This window comes from Lissotriton vulgaris, chromosome 3_1, assembly GCF_964263255.1.
Source record: "Lissotriton vulgaris chromosome 3_1, aLisVul1.2, whole genome shotgun sequence".
In the NCBI taxonomy this organism is placed as follows: Eukaryota; Metazoa; Chordata; class Amphibia; order Caudata; family Salamandridae; genus Lissotriton; species Lissotriton vulgaris.
Window position 1 is genome coordinate 611033693 of NC_141689.1, and position 16263 is coordinate 611049955.

The 16263-nt window shown below is 43.6% G+C and overlaps 1 protein-coding gene across 2 annotated transcripts in view; it reads right to left on the minus strand.

Annotated features, from left to right (window-relative positions):
* Nucleotides 1-15468, minus strand: part of MBLAC2 (metallo-beta-lactamase domain containing 2) — a 91432-nt gene extending 75964 nt beyond the window's left edge. The window contains exon 1 of one of the 2 annotated variants that reach the window (XM_086960902.1): nt 14893-15468. In XM_086960902.1, coding sequence (XP_086817028.1) covers nt 14893-15355 — 463 coding nt within the window. In that variant the 5' untranslated portion in view covers nt 15356-15468. Of the gene's footprint in view, nt 1-14853 lie in introns of both variants that reach the window. The other variant, XM_086960901.1, reaches the window with a different exon arrangement.
* Between the last annotated feature and the right edge of the window lie 795 nt (nt 15469-16263).

A 16263-nucleotide genomic window follows, 5' to 3' on the forward strand; every position in this document is an offset into this window, starting at 1 on the left:
TAAAAACATATTACACACACACACACACAAAATAATTGACTTTTAAAAAAAATAGAAATACTTTGCAACTTCATATTCTAGCATATACACTGCATTGTACGTCCACATATTTTTTGTTAACCAAACCAAACCTTATAAATAATGATTCTGCATCAATATTTAGCGGTGTCATCAAAGTAATCGTCTCAACTACCCATATTTATGATGTTTGCGAAGGCATCCTCTAGCTTCATACACTGTCACCTCTGGGATACGACATCTGTCCATATCTTATTTCAATTTTGCAACACTTGGGTAGGATGACATCCTCGAATTTTACACAAGGTCCCTTTTCCCAAATCCTAACCCTAATCACAAAAGGGTCTTTTCAGCACTAGTAAAACTTTCTTTTTCCAGTATGTTCAATACTGCTACTTTTGAACTGAAGTCTACTGGTCTTTGTAATACAGCGCAGAAGTCTTGAAAAATCCCATCCCAAAAGGGATTTAACCCCAGACACGTCCAGACAGTATGAATGAAGTCCCTCAATTGCAGCCCAACATCTTAAATATTCACACCTAGGGCCTCCGATAGGTTTCAGGGCTGTTATAGTTACCTGGACATTTCACTTATACAAGACCTTTGAAATTCCTCCGTTATAGTTAGTTCTGCTAACTATAACTCGCGCGCCCGCAATGCACTGCTAATGATGTGACATATTACATCATTCATGACATGGTCAGTGACATCATTCATGAATTCTCAAATGACATCACTGACGACATCATCCACGTAACAATCTGATACACCTCGTCATACACTAGTATAACCTTTTATCACTCACTGTAAAATACGGAGTACCATATTTGAAACCATTGACACACCAATACCAGTTACTACATACCCACTCACTGATTCCTAAGTTTACCCACACAACTACCCATTCAGCAACAGAATCACTTATACATGCAGTCACTAATTAATAGAACACGATGAAATGCACTTATACATATATGAACATCGACACACCAGCAGTCATCTTATTGGGTTATGCAGTCATCCTACTCACTCATGAAAAAAAGTATTCACACTTACATTTACTCACTTACACAATTATACGCACAAGACCTCATTTATTCAAACACATAGTAACTCATAGTTAATATGTTAAAAAATCCCCATTACTATTATACACTCATTCGTATAGTTACTCTCACAATCACTGACTATTACATATACTTATTTATATACACACATACAATGCTTTTTATTTTTTAACATTGTTGAAGATGTACAACTAAACATATATTCGGTCACCAACACACAAATAAATACACTCCGTCACCCAAACAACTGTTTCCACATGCACTCTTAAACCTATACACCTAGTCAATCAACCATTCACACATCTATGCATAAAGTTACACACAACCCATCCAAGCACATACACAAACTCAGTGACCCATACAAATACTCACCTAATCAATTACTAATTTACACAATCATGTAGTTAGTGACCAACTGATGCAGCATGTTATACACAACAGAGACAGTGATGCACACATTCACATAGTTTAGTTACTAATCCATGTATTAAGTGAGACACTTTTAATTACTCACTTAGACAGTCAGACAGCTAGTAAATCTTCCATCCAGACAGTTATATATCTACTCAATCTTCAAAACAGATTGGTATATATATATATATATATATATATATATATATACACCATTCACTGAAAAAAGCATAGGTTATAGACCATATATAGTTAGGAATTTGCATTTACAAAACCATGAAAATTCACAGAAAAAACCATTGGTTATAGACCATATATAGTTAGGGATTAGCATTTACAAAACCTTAATTTACTCGCACAAAACCATAGAAATTCGCATATATAGTTAGTTGCAATAACTATATATCGCGCACCCGCAATCCACTGCTGATGATGTCACATATTACATCATTCATGGCATGGTCAGTGACATCACTGATATATATATATATATATATATATATATTTATATTTAAATTTCAAAGTAAACCACACTCACTGGATGATGTCATTGGTGATGTCACTGACCAGGTCATGAATGATGTAATATGTGACATCATCAGAAGTGCATTGCGGGCGCGCGAGTTATAATTAGCAGAACTAACTATAACGGAGGAATTTCAAGCGTTTTGTATGAGTGAAATGTTCAGCTAATTCATTTCCCGTGAATATATATATATATATATATATATATATACGGCAGTATTGTAATTACAGCAAAAGACGCACTCACGGGTCAGTTTCTGCAAAGTCCTTTATTGTGCCGTCTCCCCCCTTCTCCGCACACTGACAGACGCGTTTCGGCGTAAAACGCCTTTCTCAAGGTCAGTTTAATAAAGTTCAGATAGAACTTAAATACAACCTCATAGGTGCATGTGATCTAAACATTCCAAGTAAAATGCTAAAAATCAAAGAGGTGACAAGAGCTAAAAATGTGGCAGCCATCTTTAAAAGGTGCAAAATAAGTGCGAAAGTGAATAAAATAACAATAAAATTCAACCATATTCACACACACATTAGTACCAAAACAGTACTAAAGTCAAAATGCAAAACAATAAAAATCCCAAACCGAATTTGAAAAATAAAGTGATATTTAATAAACAAAAATTACACAAAAATTACAAAAATCCAATAAGGGTAACCAGAGCTATGAATGTTTAACAATTTAAGCTAAGAAGCATGAAGTGCCAATGAAGGTCAATGGTTGCCTTTGACAGGACCCGTGCGCAATTTGAGATTGACCGCTACGGAGCACACCTCAGATTTGCAAATCAGATTTCTCCTGGTAAAAGTTTTCACCTTCTGAATTAGATCTTGATTTAGAGTACGGGGAATGGATTAAACTGCCACAAATGTGACGAATGTCCTGTCAACAGTATTACTTGTACCATTAGATATAATGCCTTTTGTAATACAATGGATAGGATATGCGTCACGTTTGTGATGGAGTTACCTGTTGGCCGAACACAAATACCCTGAAGCCCCCCAGGACCTATGGGGAGGCACCTAAGAGAATCACAGGGTATCAGACACAAGGGACCAGTCCAGGTTCAGTTGCCACTGTTCTGCTGGGCAGTTTCAGGAAAAAGATCTCTTAGTTGCTTGTAGGTAAGTAAGTAGTATATTTGTAAAGCGCACAAATGACGAATCGTCTTGGCGCTGAGAGTGACGTGTCGCATGTCGTCCAGGCAAGTAACAAAATTATTTGGGTGAGAAGAGCCAGGTCTTGACCATTTTCCTAAACTGAAGCCTATTAGGCTGTAGCCTAATGGTGATCAGCAGCCTGTTTCAGATGTTGGCTACCCGATAGGCAGCTAAACTCTGGAACAAGCTGCTTGAACAGAAGGCCGGCCTTATAACACTTGAAGTCCACCTCTTTGTACAGGGTAAACGTGAGAGCAGGTCCAGTCTTTCGGTGCTCTACTCTGGTCACAGACAGGTCTAGTCCACTTCTATTCTTCCTCAAGTCCAGCTGTTTTGAAGTGGGTGCCTGGATGTGCCAAATGTATGCCTGGCACTAGCTAGTGGGTGGGACTGACTCTTGGGCATGCCCTAAACAATGTGGTAAAAGGTTCTCGGGCCACTCCAACCCACTTTCGGCATTTTGAAGAATCGTCAGGCATCCAGTTCTCTTTCTTTGTAGCGAGCCCCAGGTGTTATACGTAAAACTAGAGCCATAAGTGTGGTAGTGCAAAGCATGGTCCTCCAGAAACCAGACAGTGGCTACACAAGAATGGTCCTGGCATCCTGTTCTCTCCATTTCATGTCTTATATGTGGCTCAACAAATCTGGTAAGTAGGATTTAATACTGTGCTGTCAAAAGGAAGTACACAACCCCATCCTGATTATTCTACTGACCTCGGAGGAGTCATCTTTGCCCATTCGAGTCAGCCTATTGTTCCTCCTGGGAGGCATGTCATGCTTCTTCAATTGGTAATCACAGGCTGGGAGAAATTGGAGAGCAAATGCCAATTTGCCTCTTGGAACATAAGACACGGCAAAGGTACATTTGTAAAAGTTCATTTTTCCCTAATATTTATTTAAAATAGGACTTCGGGAATTAATGTATTTTTAATATCTGTTTAATTATTTTCCTAGCTGGTTCAATTCCCTCTATACAGTATTAGTCTTTCACATTGCTTCCCAGTGTTCCTCTATTGACTAGGCATGCCTACATGCATTGAAAACAGTTTTGAGATGCTAGTCATTGTAAGGACATTTTAAGATTAAATCTCTGCATGTCCTACTTCTAAATACCATACATCCTTCCTTGTGCGTAACAATGCCTACCGAGGCCTGATATTAATAAAGAAAGGTCTCCCATGTAGAAAGGATTTAATTTGATAGGTAGAATTCAATTTTTTACTCCAATGCTGACAGGCTACACACATAGTTGCCAAGTATTCAGATTATGTATTTGTGAAATTTCCATAATTGCAAAGGGTTTTTGTGTGACATTTCAATTCTGATGAGTGACACTTTGAGTGACAGTTATCATGGGAGGAACAACGCATTTATGGCCATGTAATTAGATTAGCATTAGAGATTGTTAGAAATGGGATTTCTGGTTGGCAAGGGCATGCATCTAAGCCAGGCAGAAACCACCACTCTAGTCAGGGCAAGGGAGTTACACGCTGAAGATCACCCCTGCTCACCCCCTTGGTAGCTAGGCAGAGGGGAAACATCCTAAACCACGACGTTTCAACCACGACTCACCTGAACAACGTGGTGCGAATAACTAATCCTGCTCAACAACGAACGGCTGAACAACGAAGATCGGAACCACGACTTACTGAACAACGTCACCTGAACAACGTATAGTATAGAAAATAGTTACCTTTTTATGCCACTAGATTGGCACTGTTGGTTTACTTTTCACTGTGGTGAAGCCTTTCTCTCTTAGATGTGACTGAACTCGCTGATTGATGGGGGTTCTCCGTTTTTTATTTGCTTCATTAAATTATAATTATTTTATGAATGACAATATCTACTGCAATCCATTTTTAAAACATTGTTTATATATGGGTATTCATGTGATTAATGTCTTCGTTTTTAAAAGTCCTTTTCATTCCTTTTAAAAGTTTGTTATGCCGCCATTTTAGTGATTACTGCAGTCAGCTGTTTTAAAATAGATGATGGAATTTAAAATCTATGACTCTATTTGTTTATTAATGACTTTTCAATTTCGACCGGTGTTTAAAAGACTTTCTTTTGTTGGGTTTTAATTTAAAAAAGAAATGTTACTTAAAATGATTTATTAAATATTCACACAATAAAATTATTTTAAAAAACTTTTAAACATGCTTAATATATTTATTTCAGCCTTTGGTTTGTCATCCGAGTCTTCTCTCATTGTTTGACCTTGTTCTTAGATGCTAAGATTAATGTCTTTGTGCTCGTTACTCGTTAGGGAAGTTAAAAGATAAGAACAGCCTTTCAAATTACTGTGCTCGATTGTGTACGCAGCTGGACATAGAATAAACATGAGGGTTTAAAAATATTAATCGCATGAAGTTTAAAATGGCAAATAAAAGGGATTTAGTTTCGTTGTTTAGGAAGTCGTTATACAAAATGTAGTGGTTTAGAAATGATTGTTGTAAAACATTTGTGGTTTAGGAAGTCGTAGTTTATGCACGTATCTCACAAAAGTTGCATAGGTCCCTGTGCCCCTATTAGGGACTATGTGGGAATTGGGTCCCTCTGTTCCCTCTATGTAGGTTTCTGGGCCACCTGGCCTCCTTCAGCAGGGAATATGACAATTCCCACAGGCACTCGAGTGCCCGTAAATGGCGGCCCATCCCAGCAAAGGCCAGCTGCCAACACGGCGGGTCAGCCCTCCAATGGCTGGCAGGGTGACAAAAAGGAAAGAGGAATTGCCTCCAAGGCAGCTGCCCACGATCCTGCGGCGTCACGGCCTGATGAGGATTCTGCACCAGCCTTCCCTGGCCGGGACACCACGTGAAACGGATCTCTCACCAGGCAACCCATGTCTGCAAAGGCTCTCCACTGGGCTGCAACTGCGGCGGGACACGAGCGAGGCCTCGGTCTGCTTCCTCCTCGGAAGGCGACCCCACCCACAACCAGGCTTTGCTCCTGCCTGGCTTCAGGGGAGTTGCTCGGCAACTAGCGCGGATGCTGTAGGTTGCCTGGTGCTGAATGAGGGGAGGTGGTAAATCTCCTCGATCCCAGGGCCCAAGGCGGTGAGGAGGGATGCACCCCAGGCAGCTACTCCGCCCACTACTCCAAAATGCAGATCAGGCCTATTCAGCCTAGCACTGACTCACCCAGACTCTCAGGAGCCACAACACCTCCCCAGCCCATGTCACTCCAAGGCCAGACAGTCAATACACACCAGGCAGTCACAAAGACACATAGTACACAGAAATGCCTACTTCTAAAAGTGGTACAAAAGAAGGGGGTGGTGATGGACGGAGCATCTGAATCAAACACTCACACCCAGTCAAAATATCTGGGTTTAATCGATCACCGTTCTTTAGCCCACTCTGCCACCCCAGTTCAGACATGGCTATATGCAAATCAGTCCGACCCTGTGCCTCATGGGAACAGTCCAGCCCGAACTGCCAAGCCATGTCTTCCCTGGACTGGAAACAAGCTTCCGAGGACCGGTTTCTAGCATTCCAGCCGTCTTCAGCCCAGCTTGCTTGAATCCAGTGGCAAAGTGAGCAAGGGACTCACGTCTGAGCATGCCCTGCCACACTTATGGCAGCCAAAAGCGGTACAAAAGGGGGTGGTGATGGACGGAGCATCTGAATCAATCAAACACTCACACCCAGTCAAAAGATCTGGGTTTAATCGATCACCATTCTTTAGCCCACTCTGCCACCCCAGCTCAGACATGGCTATATGCAAATCAGTCCGACCCTGTGCCTCATGGGAACAGTCCAGCCCGAACTGCCAAGCCATGTCTTCCCTGGACCGGAAACAATCTTCCGAGGACCGGTTTCTGGCATTCCAGCCGTCTTCAGCCCGGCTTGCTTGAATCCAGTAGCAAAGTGAGCAAGGGACTCACGTCTGAGCATACCCTGCCACTTATGGCGGCCAAAAGCCACTTGATGTGCCACGTCGCAGCAGCAGTAAAATGCATGCGCAGGCCCTACAATGGCAGAGGCCTGAGACAGGTTTGAAAGGCTACTTTGGTGGGTGGCACAAACAGCGCTGCAAGCCCACCAGTAGCATTTAATTTACTGACCCTGGGTATATGAGATACCGCTTTACAAGGTACTGATAGGTAAATTAAATACGCCAAATAGGTGTAGACCAATGTTACCAAGTATACCATAGAAAGCACATGCACTTTAACACTGAACAGCAGTGATAAAGTGCCTAGAAAACTACCAAAACAGGTCAGAAAAAATACTGGAAGAAGGCAAAACGTTCTGAGATGACCCTGCAAAATTGGCCAAGTCCAACAGATATTATTTCAGTCTGTGTATTGTAATGGAGTAGAATGTGAGATATAAAATTAACAATGCTCAGAAGCAGCAAAGCATCACTCTAGTCTCTGCACAATTAGCTGTACATGTGGTTTGTCTACGGGAAATATAAGCAGAGGGCTCAATGACCTTTCTCCAGCAGCCCAGAAGCATGGAATGTGTTGACCCCGAGGCTTTTTGCTTTTTCTTAGCCTGTTTCTGTGACCTGGTATTGGTGATTTTAGGCCTCTGCGCACTTTTTCACTGTGGTACAGTGTAAAGTGCGTGAGCTCTCTGTGTGTGGTGAGAGTGACCTGCCCTCCCATAGGAATCCATGGGGAATATGTATGCCATGGTAGTTCCTGATGTGTGGGGAGTGCAGGGTCGTGTTTGGTATGTGCGAACTCGTGAGATTGAGTGCTGCGTAATGATGTATGCGGCATGAATGTGTCTAGTGTAGAAGTGCCACTTTTAGAAGTTGGCATATTTGTGTAATTTGTGTTTGGCGTGTGATTGGCTGGTGAGCCTGGCTCCAAGAGTCTGGGAGGGTCTGCCCCAGTGGTGAATGGAGTGTTCAGCATGCTGATGTGAGGGGAAGGGTGCACCAGGGCCTGAAGGGCTGGGCTTTCCCCACACAATGATGGCTCCACCCCTGCTGCTTGGGCTCAGGGGAAGGCTTGCCTCCCTGGGGCCTGCCCAGCCCCTGGATACCTGATGGACTTGGAGACTGATGGACTTTCCCTGGGGACCTTTGCCTGTGGTCCCCTGCTTGCAGACTCCTGGGAACTTTTTCTTGCTTTTGCCAAGGCTTATTATAGCCTAAAGCGCCTGGAAGCGCTTGTTCTGCTGCTATAGCGCCTGGGAGCGCTTCATCTGTCCTTTTAGCGCTTGGGAGCGCTGTACTTTCCTTCTAGCGCCTGGGAGCGCTTTATTTTGGCCCCCAGCGCTCCTTAGCGCTTTACATTGCCTGTTGGCGCTCAGAGCGCTTTGCTTGTGCTTTCGCCGGTGCCCACCCGGCATTGGCCCCAGAACGCCGCTGTTTCCTTTGGTGTCGAGTGCCCACCTCGATTGATTGTGAATTACAAAACTCCAGAAAAAACTCCAACGCATCCAGAACGCTTCAGCCAGGCTCATACTAGACATCCCGCGTAAAGAACACATCTCTGGTCACCTGAAAAACCTCCACTGGCTCCCCGTAAATAAGAGGATTACTTTCCGCCTCCTAACCCACGCACACAAAGCACTTTACGAACTTGGACCCGAATGCCTCAACACACGACTGTCCTTCTACACCCCCTCCCGCCAGCTTCGATCCAACAACCAAGCCCTTGCCACTGTACCTCGCATCTACAAAACCACCGTGGGAGGTAGATCCTTCTCCTATCTGGCGGCTAAAACCTGGAACTCACTTCCCACTCACCTTCGCCTTACTCAGAACCACCTAGAATTCAGAAAGCAACTTAAAACTTGGATATTCGACAAGTAATTCCCCACCCTTCTCCAAGCGCCTTGAGACCCTACGGGTATGTAGCGCGCTATATAAATCTCTTGACTTGACTTGACTACCGACTTGCACCCACCTGGGTGATCCACTGAAGAACTGCAAGTACCAGAGTCCCGAGGGGCGATCCGGAGGAGGGGCTAGCGGTGTGCGCTCCATTTATGACAACATTTTTGATTATTTATCTGTTATTTTGTGATATGTTGATTCAATAACAGAAAGCGAATAGAAAGACACCAAACACTAGTCGGATGGCAAGCTAGATAAAGTATAGGACATACGTTTATCGGTTTTCAGACCACACCACCAAATTACTTTTGCTGTGCCTTTTGGAAAGGATTCCTGGATAAACTCTAAGGCCATGCCCCCTGTTAAAGCATGTTTAACAAAGAGAAAATATGGTTTGATTTAAATGTCTTTGAGTTAGCATAATCAGGCTTCAGTTCACATGACTAGACCACAGCCAGCTCACACTGACAATCATTTTAAAGCTTCTGATAATTAATGCATAATTCATGGTTTCTTAAAGAAGCTTTGCACGTTTCTTTCTTGTATTTTGCCTTAGCAGAAAATAAGCAAAATAGAGATCGTTTTATAGTAGCGTTTATGTGGATCCGCTGAAATGCATGGATGTGTGCCCCTGAAGAAGGAAACCATATACTGAGTATTCATGTATTTGTAACATATCCGAGGTGTTTTCTCAAGGTCTGTTTTAAACAGTGCACTTTGTACTGTTTTTCACATCTTGAACACGTCATGTTATTTCTCATTTTCTACGTTCATTACGTCATGTTTATACGAAAGATGATTTGTTTCTAACCCCTATGATCTCACTGAACACCATGTTAAGAATGTGTCTTTCACTGTCTGAAAGCCTATACAATTATGTCATTGTTTGGATTTATGCCAGATTATTCCTGCATTACGAACTGAGCCATCCCTATGTCAGACTATTATTTGACTCTATACGTAGAGTTTCTGCTAATTTACGCAAAGTCAGAATCCACGTTGGTCTGCTGATTTATACTTGGGTTTATTTTACCTTTCTAAACCTATGCAAACTCTGCACTAGTCTTTCTATTTGACTTCAACTTAGTTGTTCCTTCATTTTGAACTGGCCAGATTTATGCTAGTCCTTTGCTGAACTATATTTTGGTTCAGACTATCAACTTGCTTTAGAGGGTGACCTTATGTTATAGCCTCTTGTAACTGACTTTATTTGATGCATTATTGAGTTGGAATTTCCCTATTTTTGCCATCTATGATGACTTCTAAATTTGAATAAACCTTTATGGTTTTGAGTCTGAATTTTTTCCTGTAAAGGTTTTCTTTATTGCCCTAGGGTCGCCGTCACGTGGGACTCACATGGCCCCGATACTGCACCCTAACTATTCTACTTTTTTAGTTAAAGCTTTGACACCCCTATTATAAACCCTCAACACTATTTTCATCCAACCTAAATACCTGCCCCCTCCTTCTAACACACGAACAGTCAGAGATCCCCTCTTCACCACCTACCAGGCATCTCTAATGTAACCACCCTATTACACACACTACATGTGTACCATAGGTCTTACAAATTGTGGGTTGCACAATACTGGGAATTTGTACTGCGTTTGTCAAGGAGGCACAGATGAACCTGCAAGTACTTGTAAACGAAAATGGCCTGGGAAGTACGGCCTTGTCTATTTGGCACGTTTAAGGATTGCCTTTCCTTGCATGCAGAGGTTGAAGTGCATAAACAAGTGACAATAATGAGGACCCTGGGTCAGTGAGTGGGGTGGCTGGAAAAAAGAACAAACTGTTTTACTATTTTGTAAAATTGTTTTCACCTTTAGGTAACTGCATATAAAAAGAAATGTGCACACCTCAAATAAAAAAGAAACTCAAGTTAAACTGTTATGAAACCTCAGTTGTCTAATGCAATCAATTAAGATGTCTGTGTGTGACCACAGTCAGAGAATTGAATCCTGGTTGGAGAAGAGGCGAAAAGCCACTTACGTACGCACAGTGCTGAGGTCCGAGAAAGTATTGTGAATATGGAACTAAACAAATATTGGCAGCTAGGAAGCTCAGTCACCGTACCACCTAATGTAATCACAGTTGTAATATTACATTAGTATTGCCCACCTCAAATGACCAGCTATCAAATGGTCTTAAATCAATTTTTTTTATATAGGCAGCCAATGCGTTTCGCTCAAGCATGGGATTCTTCAGGGCAGTGTTATCAAGGCAGTAGTAAAGAAAGCGAAAAATGACAGTGTCCTATTGGAGTCCTCCTTCATACATTCAACTTCATTGAAATGCAAATTGAAGCTTGAGCAATCAGCTAAACTAGATCATTTTCAGAGTCACAGTTCCAAATGAATAGTCTTTAGTTCAGGTATAGTGATTCAGTTACGCGTGGATTTGGATGTAACAGGCCGGATGCTTCTGCCGAACACTGCATTTTACCCAAGTGAATCACTATACCTGAACTAAAGACTATTCATTTGGAACTGTGACTCTGAAAATTATGCTTGGGCGATACACATTAGCTGCGTATGTTTATTCTGTCCTCCAGGAGAAAGAAAAGCAAAAGAACAATCAAGCAAAAATAGACTTGTCATGTACTTAACAAGGAACTCTGAATTTGATTTTTTGTATTTCATTTTGCCTCTCATTTTGCCTCTCATTTTTTGTAATACTGTGAATATGCACATCATTATTTATATCTATATACTTTAGTAATAAGTGATCACCCTACACCTAGAAAGATTTATATAAGTGTCCACTGAATGTATGCACTTCAGAACTCAACTGGGAACACCCTTTCATTACTGCTCAAGAAGAATAAAACGTTGCCACTATGGAGCTCCAGGTAACTCACTCAGTTAAAGCCCATACTATCTCCTTAGCAGCCTTTATATTTTGTGATTAACCAATTGCACAAATCACACTTCTCCCAAGCAGTAGGTACCTTTGCAAGAAGGCTTTTTCCTGCTTTAGTTTTCTGTCCCTTTTTCAACGTACATCACAGAAGTCCCACCTTTCCCTTTCAGGCAAAGGCATCTCAAAGTCAGCCTTTCAGGTATGGTTGTTTTTGCAAAAAGGTGAGTCCAAGGACGACAAGGAGGAGGCCAGCAGGGTTGCATTCAGATACAGAGCCTGATTTTCTCAGTAATGGCCCAGGAGAAAGAGGAAAGGACCGGATCCATGGATAGTGTCAAAGGTACGTGAGAGTGCCTTTTTTTCAGTTTACAAATGGACAGAAAAAGCTTTCTTTGAGAGATGCCCCGGATGAAGGAAGGTCACTAAGGATGTCCTTCTTTAAAGCACAAATCACTACCATAAGGCCAGCAGGGGCTGTGGCACTTGGCCAGTGTTGCACCTGAATTATGGTTGTCTTACTAGAAAAAAGGGGAGTGGGTCCCATGTGTTGGTATCAGGACCCAGGTCATACTTGCTTTGCACGGAACATGGCACAAGTTAGTTAACAGGGAAGAGATGGGTGGGGTCCTTTTTTATTACACAGGGACCAGAAAGCATACTTTGTGCTTTAGGCCTGGGAGTGATGGCCAAATGAAGTAGGCAAACTACACAGCCTGCTTTGCAGCACAAAGGGTATCATTGGTGTTGCAGGTGCAGTGGCATCAGGGCCCAGCAACATGAGGGGCCAACTAAAACCCCCTCATGTTTTACTAATCCTTCCTTGAAGTAGGGTCCAATGTACACTTTCTAGAACAGTGTTGCTTTACGGATTTGAAGTACTGGCCCAGGGAAGTGGATAATTGAAGCAGAGGCGACACTTCAGTTTTGGCATCAAAGAATTGGCATAAAGGAGGAAGGGGCACAATGGCCCTTATTTGCAACAACAAGCAGGGGAAACAGTACCTAGCATTAGTGTACCAGGTGCGGAGATACTGAAACTTAGCGGTCTGAGAAGCGCACTGCTTCACAAATATTTCTGTATTGCTTAAAAAAGGTATATGGGCTAATTTTCCTTGCTAGCATTAGAGCGAAGGGCAACTTTGTTGCAAAAAGGAGAGCAGCGTGTGGGAGCTCATTTTTTTCAGAAAGGGAAGAGTCAAGACCTTGTTAATATCTGTGAATACAATGCCATTAGGCACCACGATATATGCAGGTCCAACCACGGCAATACCAATAAAAACAAGGTCAATGCACGCCATATAATGTGTTCGCATAACAATGTTGATCCCAGTAGAAACAATGTCAATGTATGTTATAATCTATGCAAACATAACAATGTTGATACCAGTAGGAACAATGCATACCATAATCGATGCACTCATAACAATGGAGACATCAGTAAAAACACTATTTAGGTAACCTATGACAACTATACGCAAAATACGGAGGATGTTGGTAAAAATATCAATGACCGCCATGTTAATTGTGCACATGTTAATGAACTCATATTGCTGTCGGATTTACCCAAGGTGACCTCCCCATCAACCCTGAGTCACAGATACGTGGTCAGACAGGCTCTGCAACCCAAACCCGAACATACCGATACAGGTGGGTTGCACTTAGTCCAAAGACAAACATTCACCCAAGGAATACCCTAATTGATCCAACAGACACACCACAAACAGGTCCAAGGAAATTGGCCCCAATAAAACACGTTTGGCCAAAGGTGCACATTACCAGAATAGCACAATAGATGTCACATAAAGATAGGAACATTCACCAATCAGGACACAGCATTCATGCCGCTGGCCGCGCGACGCGAAGGGGAGATAACGCGAGACAGCGTCTTAGTGACACATGCCTCGCGAGCAAAACGTCACCAGCGCGACAGTCAAGGCGCCGCCCCCTTTAGGGGTGGCCAATGCAGGTGCGAGCATGTAAGGTGGTGGGCGGTCCTAGGGCCTTTTATCTAGGCCAGCCCGGTTTCAGTACTTCCTCTTTTCCGCCGCGTTTCATCTGGACTAGTGATCACACGCCGGACATCTGGACACATACACATTTGCTCACACTAGCTCTCCCTGAGGAAGAGAGTTACCTGTGTCCCCCTTATCAGATGGGTGTACTTGTTGTTTATTACTAGGCTAAGAAAGTCAGATTGGTTTATTGTACCTCACAAATGGTCCGCCAAAGCTTCTGTACAATAAGAAACAACTTCAGACGCTACTCTGTTAATACTCTCCCAGCTGTTGCATTTAATTAAACCTGATTGTTCCTGTTGGGCCAAACACCTCTTCTCTCTTCATTTGTTAAGGTAAATTCATAACCGAGCAACTACCTATCAGTGAGAGGTGCCACCTTTGGAACTGGGGGACCAGACTTCAGCCATGCATCAGCTCAACATCCTGTGATTCTGGCGAAAACACAATCTCACCATGCCAATAATAAAATAAAAAAATGATTATGACCTTGAGTGAGGAAACTGGTGATCATGAAGTGTTCCGATGCCCTAGGGCCTAGTACTGATTATATTCCCCCAATCCTCCAACAAAAAAAAGGGACAGAGATCAAGATTCTAGATTGGAGTTTTGATTGGGCATAATAGGGAAAGGATGAAAGACTAAGAGGAGTTAGCCTGCTAATCGGCGTCGCAGTTATCCATAGTCAAGCAGATGCAATTGCACTGGGGCCCGAGGGTGTGCGAGGATGTTACAACACCCCATTTAAAGGGAGGAGAGTTTATTGGTCAATGTTTGTGTTTGATAAATGTGCTATTGTATAAGTCTAGCATTTACTGTGGATTATGAGCTATAAAAAAAAGTACTTGAGCTCACCCCTCCCTTCAACCCTGCCGCTCACACTACCTCAATCCTTGGAGGGGGTCCTGGCTTCAAAACATTTTGTTTTGAAGGGCTAAAAGCAAAAAAGTTGTAATAACTTTAAGTATATACCGTCCCCACCAGCAGGTGTAGCATACCCCTGAACAAATATATACCGCCAGACCTCCCTTCTTTACCCTCTTGCAGCAGGTGCGTGGGCTGTACGGGCTGGACGCGGTACTGCCTGGCCCCCCAGCCCGGGCTGGGCTCACGCACCACCTCTCGGTCGGACAGCCAGGTGACAGTCTCGTAGTTGTCGCCTCGGGCCAGCGCCTCGGCCTCGGCACGGTGAATGGCCACCTGTGGAAACTGGTGCAGCCCGCCCGAGTGGTCGAAATGGACGTGCGTTGCCAGGGCTAGCAGCGGGCGACGGCCCCGGGGGGATGCGCTACCCTGACCCGCGTCGTCTCCCAGCAGCCCAGAGGCACGTAAATACTCGGGCAGACTCCGCAACCCCAGTCCGGCGTCAATTAGAAGGTCCTGATGTGAGCCCCGCTGCAGCCAGATGTTGGCGCGATTGCCGGACTCGTAGTAGCGTTCCTGGATCCAATACAGTCCGTCACCCAAAGACTTGTGCGCGTACCAGTCCAATGCAGCCATGGCTGGAGTGCTGGAGTACCGGAGCTGCGCAAAGCCACCACCACACGGAGCAACCGTCACCGGCGGACTGTGACTGACTGTACTTCAGTCCCAGCTTAAAGGACTTCCAGTCCAGACAACGCCCAGCAGCTTTCCGTGCAAGCCAATCACGAAAGACGGCAGCGTTCAGCGACAGAAGTGTTGACCAATAAAAAGAAAGGAAATGGGCTGCTCTGCTACTCGTTGGTCGTCTGAGAGGGAAATAATATCCCACCACACTCTCGGGCCATTGCCTTGATTCGCTAAAAACACGACTCCTGTTGCTTTTAATCATCCTTAAGTTCAATGTCGAAAGCAAGTAACAGTGTTAGTAAGCAAATACTGGCTTGCTGATCCGATAGTCGTTTTTCTGCCTTTTTCAAAAAAAATATTTTATTGATTTTCAACACACTCAAACCCCCACATATATAGCACAGTATCGATAGGAGCACAGTGCTCGTTACTTTGCATGGGTAGTTTCGGTCTGCCGTCAATCTCGTATTCACGTTCTTTAGTCATTAGCGCAGTGAACTACCCGACTTCCTCGCCTTCCATCAGTATCTACATCAATACATGCCTTTGGCAACAGCCCACAACAGAATAATCTCCTAGCCTTGTGCCCCAATATTTGCTCGCCTCTCCCCCCCCCCCCCCCCCCCTAACTCCTACCACCGGCGGCTCCAAGTATACGAAACAAGAATCATCAACTATCATCTTTGTGCTGGGGCGTGTAGCTCTCCTATCTTATTCAGGCTGCGCTCCGATCATGCCATTTCCAACCCCACTGCTAACACCCCGGGCCATCCCCCCCAGCCTGCTCAATCCTATCTATACACTGTGTGCTCCGGTAGTTTCCTGGGGGGTTTCCAAGGAGTCAGTGTAGAGTCCAA